The sequence below is a fragment of the Empidonax traillii genome, unplaced genomic scaffold, assembly GCF_003031625.1.
Source record: "Empidonax traillii isolate 1590-97213 ecotype Southwest subspecies unplaced genomic scaffold, ASM303162v1 scaffold59:size1551110, whole genome shotgun sequence".
Taxonomy (NCBI): domain Eukaryota; kingdom Metazoa; phylum Chordata; class Aves; order Passeriformes; family Tyrannidae; genus Empidonax; species Empidonax traillii.
Window position 1 is genome coordinate 433,835 of NW_020955252.1, and position 7,927 is coordinate 441,761.

Sequence of the window (7,927 nt, forward strand, 5' to 3'; positions counted from 1 at the left end):
AATGACTACAAATTAGTTTAGTGATGGGGCAACTGTCACAGATATCTTTGAATCAGTTGAAAATGAACAAGGTTGACAGGAACGTGAGAGTCTAATGAGTCCTTCAAATGGCTGATTTGCACTCAGTGGACAACTAGACAATAAGCAGTATGAATTATTGGAAATCAATACTTTGCTATGGAATTTCATTATGCTCCAATGCCTTCAGTTCATAGTATTTTATATTTTGATGGATTATCTGAAGCAAATGATCATCTAAGACACAGGGATTGATAAAACTCCCTTGTACAGCTTTAAATGTTGCTTTTGTCTTATTTTCATGAAGTAGGAATATTGATCTATTTTCATGTGCAATCTTAGTCTGTTTTGGAGTGGTAGATAAAACCAGTACTTTTAAATAAAATGTCCTGCAGATTTTTTTTTTTTTTTGTATTTACTGGTTGGTTCCTAATCCATCACCTTTTGATGTTTTAGGAGACACAGAAAAGGGTCAAGCAAATCGAACCACTAAGAACAAGGACGCCCATGTCTGTGGCAGGTGCTGTGCTGAATTCTTTGAATTATCAGATCTCCTGCAACACAAGAAGAATTGTACTAAAAATCAATTAGTTTTAATTGTGAATGAAAATCCAGCTTCTCCTTCTGAAACCTTCCCTCCTAGTTCCCCTTCTGATAATCCTGATGAACAGATGAATGACACAGTTAATAACACAGATCAAGTAGACTGCAGTGACCTTTCAGAGCATAACAAACTTGACAGGGAAGAATCCATGGATGTGGAGGCTTCCAGCATTAACAATAGCAGTAGCAGTTCCAAGAGTGTCAACAATAGTATTACAAGCAGTAACAGCTCCACAATGGGTACCTCAGCTGTAACAACCTCTCTACCTCACATAGGGGATCTGACAACATTAGGCAACTTTTCAGTGATAAATAGTAATGTAATAATTGAAAACCTGCAGAGTACAAAAGTGGCAGTAGCACAGTTCTCACAGGAAGCGAGATGTAACGGTGCATCGAACAGTAAGCTCGCTGTACCTGCCCTGATGGAGCAACTGTTGGCATTGCAGCAGCAGCAGATTCATCAGTTGCAACTGATTGAACAAATTCGTCACCAAATATTATTGTTGGCTACCCAAAATACAGACATGCCAACATCCAGCTCTTCTCAAGGTACTTTACGAACATCTGCCAACCCCCTGTCCACATTAAGTTCCCATTTATCCCAGCAGCTGGCTGCAGCAGCTGGATTAGCACAAAGCCTTGCTAGTCAATCTGCCAGCATCAGTGGTGTGAAACAGCTACCCCCTATACAGCTACCTCAGAGCAACCCTGGCAACACTCTAATTCCATCCAATAGTGGCTCTTCTCCAAATATTAACATATTGGCAGCAGCAGTTACAACACCGTCCTCAGAAAAAGTGGCTTCAACTATTGGTGGCTCACAGCTCAACAACCCACCAGTATCAGCATCATCTTCACCAGCTTTTGCAATAAGCAGTTTATTAAGTCCTGCATCTAATCCACTTCTACCTCAGCCCACCCCTAGTAACTCTGTTTTCTCCAGTCCCTTGTCCAATATTGGAACACCTGCAGAGGATTTAAACTCCTTGACTGCCTTGGCACAGCAAAGAAAAAGCAAGCCACCAAATGTAACTGCTTTTGAAGCAAAAAGTAATTCAGATGAGGCATTCTTTAAGCATAAATGCAGGTTCTGTGCTAAAGTGTTTGGGAGTGACAGTGCCTTGCAGATTCATTTGCGTTCTCACACTGGCGAGAGGCCATTTAAATGCAACATATGTGGAAACAGGTTCTCCACAAAAGGAAACTTAAAAGTCCACTTTCAGCGTCATAAAGAAAAATACCCTCATATTCAGATGAATCCATATCCGGTGCCAGAGCATTTGGACAATATTCCTACAAGCACGGGTATTCCTTATGGGATGTCTATACCACCAGAGAAACCTGTCACGAGCTGGCTGGACAGCAAGCCCGTCCTCTCCACCCTAACAACTTCTGTTGGCCTGCCACTCCCACCAACGATTCCAAGCTTGACCCCATTCATCAAAACTGAGGAGCCTCAGCCGATTCCCATTAGCCATCCTTCTGCTAGCCCTCCCTGCTCTGTCAAGAGTGACTCGGGAACAGCTGATCCCACATCAAAAATTTCCAATGGACTTTCTGATGAGGTAGAGTCTGGTGCTTTGTCTACCTCAAATGGCAAAATGGAAGAGAACCCTCAAAACACAAGCACCATCACTAACATGAGTAGCTCCGTGAGCTCACCGGCAGCAGACTCGGGCTCCAGCAGTGTCGCCACTTTTACAAATCCACTGATGCCTCTAATGTCAGAGCAATTTAAGGCAAAATTTCCATTTGGAGGACTATTGGATTCAACGCCAGCATCTGAAACATCAAAGTTGCAGCAACTGGTAGAAAACATTGACAAAAAGGCAACCGATCCTAACGAGTGCATCATTTGCCACCGAGTTCTCAGCTGCCAGAGCGCACTGAAAATGCATTACCGCACACACACCGGTGAGAGGCCATTTAAATGCAAAATCTGTGGTCGTGCTTTCACTACTAAGGGCAACTTAAAGACTCATTACAGTGTCCACCGTGCCATGCCCCCGCTGAGAGTGCAACATTCATGTCCAATCTGCCAGAAGAAGTTCACCAACGCCGTTGTGCTACAGCAGCATATCCGAATGCACATGGGAGGGCAGATCCCCAACACCCCAGTGACAGAAAACTATCCTGAGTCAATGGAATCAGATACAGGATCTTTTGATGATAAGAATTTTGATGATATAGACAACTTCTCAGATGAGAATATGGAAGACTGTCCTGACAGTAGCGTGCCAGATACACCCAAATCTGTGGATGCATCACAAGACAGCTTGTCTTCTTCCCCTCTGCCCCTGGAAATGTCAAGTATTGCTGCTTTAGAAAATCAGATGAAGATGATCAATGCAGGACTTGCTGAGCAACTTCAGGCAAGCTTAAAGTCAGTTGAAAATGGGTCAGTGGAAGGGGACGTTTTGACTAATGATTCGTCATCTGTCGGTGGTGATATGGAAAGCCAAAGTGCTGGAAGCCCTGCTGTCTCAGAGTCTACCTCTTCCATGCAGGCCTTGTCCCCATCCAACAGCACTAATGATTACCACAAATCACCAAGTATTGAAGAGAAACCAGTAAGAGCTTTACCAAGTGAGTTTGCCAACGGTTTGTCTCCAACCCCTGCTAACAGTGGTGCTTTAGACTTGACATCTAGTAACACTGATAAAATAATTAAAGAAGAGTCTCTGAGTATGCTCTTTCCTTTCAGAGACAGAGGTAAATTTAAAAACACTGCATGTGACATTTGTGGCAAAACATTTGCTTGTCAGAGTGCCTTGGACATTCATTACAGAAGTCATACCAAAGAGAGACCATTTATTTGCACAGTTTGCAATCGTGGCTTTTCCACAAAGGGTAATTTGAAGCAGCATATGTTGACACATCAGATGCGAGATCTACCATCACAACTTTTTGAGCCCAATTCCAGTATTGGCCCTAATCAGAACTCTTCAGTTATGCCTGCTAATACACTGTCATCGCTCATAAAGACTGAGGTTAACGGCTTTGTGCACGGCTCTCCTCAGGACAGCAAAGAAGCACCCTCTGGTCTAGTTTCTTCAGGGCCGCTGTCCTCTGCCACATCCCCTGTGCTGCTCCCTGCTCTCCCCAGAAGAACTCCAAAACAGCACTACTGCAACACGTGTGGGAAAACATTTTCTTCTTCCAGTGCTCTGCAGATCCATGAAAGGACACACACTGGTGAGAAACCTTTTGCCTGCACTATATGTGGAAGAGCATTCACAACAAAAGGCAATCTGAAGGTACTTTTTCCTCTTGCTGTTCTTAAGCTTTATTTTCTTCCTGGGGGTTTTCAATTTTTTACATCTGTTAATGTTGTAAGCAGTGGTACCTTTGGCTATCTGTGGTGTGACAGTGTGTTTAGCTCTGGTACACCTAGGTAGCCTCTTGGTGAGTGGTCATGTTTGGCTGCAGGTCTGAGGCATGAGCTGTTTTGACTTAATTAAAATTCATCTACCAGCAAAGACTGTTTATGTAGAGTGTGAAACAGAACAGCCAAATGATGGTAAGGAGTATTAATTAACAGAGAAATGAGTTTTGTAACTCACACACCTCTTCAAGAAGTGAATGGCTCTTGAATGTGCTGTTTTTCATATCTATCATGTAAGATGAGTGTTTAAAAAAACTATTAATATAATTCTGGAACTAATGGGCATTACTTTAATTGATTATATAACTAACATTTCCTACTGATATGTGTTTGAAAAAGCAAATATACTTAAGTTTTAGAACACCAGTTGAGCACTTTACTGTGTACATTTTTCTGTTGACAGAGTATTTCTCTAGAGGTTGCTGCCAGTAATGTGAGGTGCATAATTACTTTCAGGCCATTCTATCTATGCAGGAGGCTCTCCGATGAGCAATCAGTAAAGGATACTTTCTGCCTGTCTGAAAAGGACGTTTATAGGGTAAAGGGTGTCAAATACAATACTTACCATTGCAATGAAAGTGGACATAGCAATTCTAGCCCTGAAAGCAGCTATCTGCAATTGACAGAATAACACAAAGTCATTATAAACTAAATACATGTAATAAAAAAAAAAAAAAAAAGAGTAAGAAGCAATGCACTGTTGAGCAGCAGAACAGGGTATTGTGGGTAATGATGACGGGCTAATCCAGAAGTAGTTTATTTATTATTCCAGATGGGAAATGGAGCCCTGCATCCTCTACCTTTAATGCCATTCATTAAGTAACAAGACTGGACACATTCATGGACTCCTGCCTTCTCAGTGATCAAAAAAAGTTTGAAATCCCTGCCAACCTCTATTTTTTGTTTGTTTGTTTCTTCCTTTCTTTCTTTCCAGGTTCACATGGGCACTCACATGTGGAACAGTACTCCTGCAAGACGAGGCAGACGACTTTCCGTAGATGGCCCCATGACATTTCTAGGAGGCAATCCTGTAAAGTTCCCAGAAATGTTTCAGAAGGATTTGGCTGCACGGTCAGGGAATGGAGACCCATCCAGCTTCTGGAACCAGTATGCAGCTGCACTCTCCAACGGCTTGGCCATGAAGACCAACGAGATCTCTGTCATCCAGAATGGTGGCATCCCTCCGGCACCGGGAGGCCTGGGCAACGGGGGCAGCTCTCCCATCAGTGGCTTGACAGGAAGCCTGGAGAAGCTCCAGAATTCGGAACCCAATGCACCTCTAGCTGGTCTGGAGAAAATGGCAAGCAATGAAAATGGGACAAACTTCCGTTTTACTCGTTTCGTGGAAGACAACAAAGAAATCGTAACAAATTAGAAAAAAACTTCATAAATAACATTCCTGCAAATAGTGCAACCTAGGGTTGCTTTTTTCAAGCTGCAGGCTACAACATTACAAAGACTTTGTTTTGTACCATGTTCTACTTCTAGAGTTCTAAGAGAGCTTATTTATTAGTGATATAACCTTGCTTTGCAAACAAATGCAAGCATTAACTTTGGTCTCCCGTATTTTGAACTAAATACTAATCGACTAGAGTGCTGTAAACTTGCTGTAACATTTATGGCAGTTGCAAGTCTGTTCTGCTAGGTGATCTTATTCTGGCATTAACTTATTTTCTATATCCAGTTTAACATGAACTCTGGTATTGATGCAATGCCTCAGTGATGCATTAGATCTCTAATAAAAATCTGTATATAAATGTACACTTTGATCCTGCTGGAAACTTTATCAGCAAACACATTGTTTAATTTTTCCAAACAAAAAAAAATTAAGAAAAGGACTGAGAGGATATAGACTGAACAGTGTGGGTCCTTTACACAGCTCGGTTTTTGATTTTTATTATAAAATTAAAACTGCTTTAATTTTTGTAGGTTTAACATTTTCCGTTTTGAACTGTTATTTGTATTGTGCTTTTTACTTGAGTCGTCTTAAATGTTAATACATTTCTGTACAGTAATAAGCACGCGGATTATTAGAGGAGATACTGAAGTGTTGTTTTGGTAGTTGAAACTGAGACGTAACATTTTGCCTTGTAGGTATATTCATTATAGAAAATGTGCTGGACTTTCACAATGCTGCTAAGTATGGCATCTTGAACAACTTCCGTGGACAACTGTAGATGCTCCTGTATATACAATAAGACATCACTTTCATTAAAATGTACATACGTTCCTTACAAGACCAAGCCCTACTCCTTGACCAAGGGAACAAGAATAGTGTTTGTTTATTTTGTATTAGGTACTGGGGGGGGCAGGGGCAACCTTGGACTGTTACATGCACTTTCTCGGAAAGTTGAAAGGAAAAGAGGTCCAGTTTCTTTAACATTTAATACTTACTAACAGCAGAGATACTGTAATTTTACTCGAGTAATCAAATACATTTTTGCAACAGATGAAATTCGCTGTCTCTGTGTTTTTAAAGTGTACCTGTTATTAGTAACCACTTTGTATTATTTAGCCTTTCCCTTGGTTAACATGAACTGTCCAGGTTGTATGTGTGTGTTTATATTTTTAAGTATGAGTATACATATATGTATTGCATATTAATTGCTAGTATATTTTTCATACCCCCTAATAGTGGGAAATTCCTCCTTAACTATTCAACCCCTTCTCATAAAATTGTAGATATTTTGGCATTTTTAATTTCTTTATTAAAAAAAATGCTGCTAGCAAAGACCTTATTGAGCCTAGGTAAGTTTTCTTTGAAGGAAATAATTTATTACATTGAAGGCTTGATTTGGTTCAAATGCTTTATATTTGATATTAATTTTATTTTATGAGATTGTATGTTTGTGGCATGCTTACGCTGCTATATCTGTGTTAAGATGCCCACTTGTAAGCTTCCATATATTATATGGGGTTTATAACTTGATTGTAAAAAAAAGGAAAAAAAAAAACAAACAAACAAAACATAATTGCTTTGGCCTTGCACATGATTTGGCTTCCCTTAAACACCTGCAATGATTATTAACCTCAAAGGAGTTTGTCAAACAGAATTCAGCCCAGTATTTTCATCCAGTAGAGTTTTATCTCTTCACATCATTATTTAACAGAAACTAAAACAGATTGGCTGCCTTCAAAAACACCAACAGGCATGGCCAATTTTGTGTCCATGTGACTAGATTTTTTTTTAAACTCTTCCAAAATTCAGGTGTTTTGCATTATGGGATTTCCTACAGTGTCACTGTGGGGAGAGTTGCCCAGCTTTTTAAACAAGGAGTGATCACTTAACCCTTCTCCCTGTAGCTTGAGTTGCAAGCTGGGTATCAGAGAGTATTTAAAACTGAAGAGCTGGACTGAGAAATACTTTTCTTGAGGACTTTTCCCCTTCCTATGATTATGAATCCTACATATTAACACTGTAGTCTGGATACCTCTTGGACTTCATGTCTTTAGGACTTTTCCTGTTCGAATGTGATGATTCACCTGGTACGTGGTATGTTAACATGTTAACATGTAAGTTGTACGCTAGAGCCAGCTGGCTTGTCAATGTGAATATTTAAGAATTCCAAGTCACCTTTTGGTCTCAGAAAAAGGTAAATTAAAAGGATTTTGATGATTTTATCAATGAAATACTAACTAATTCTCCTTTTAAATTGAGCTGAGATTTGTGCAACGGAGAAGTTGCCAGGGAAGGGCTAGCGGCCCTCAGCACTCCGGGAGGGTTTGTTTCCTTTCCACGGCTTGAGTTTCATTAGTGCCTTTAACCCAGCCCTCGGAACCTCTTCCCACGCGGAAGCGGAGTCTTTAGGTGCCGAGGGAAGCCGCTCCCGGGGCACCCGGACGCTTCTGCCGCTGGGTAACGTAACGCGCTTGGCTTTTTTCGGGGGGAAGAAACCATTACAAGAAAAAGTATTGTCT

At 40.8% G+C, this 7,927-nt stretch overlaps 1 protein-coding gene across 4 annotated transcripts in view; it reads left to right on the top strand.

The window, feature by feature from the left end:
* SALL1 (spalt like transcription factor 1) overlaps positions 1-6,460 on the top strand; it is a 17,270-nt gene extending 10,810 nt beyond the window's left edge. For 3 of the 4 annotated variants that reach the window (XM_027879811.1, XM_027879810.1, XM_027879809.1), the window contains exons 3-4: positions 475-3,881; positions 4,944-6,460. In XM_027879811.1, the coding sequence (XP_027735612.1) occupies positions 475-3,881; positions 4,944-5,384 (3,848 nt within the window). In that variant the 3' untranslated portion in view covers positions 5,385-6,460. The remainder of the gene's footprint in view (positions 1-474; positions 3,882-4,943) is intronic. The other variant, XM_027879812.1, reaches the window with a different exon arrangement.
* The last annotated feature ends 1,467 nt before the right edge of the window (positions 6,461-7,927 follow it).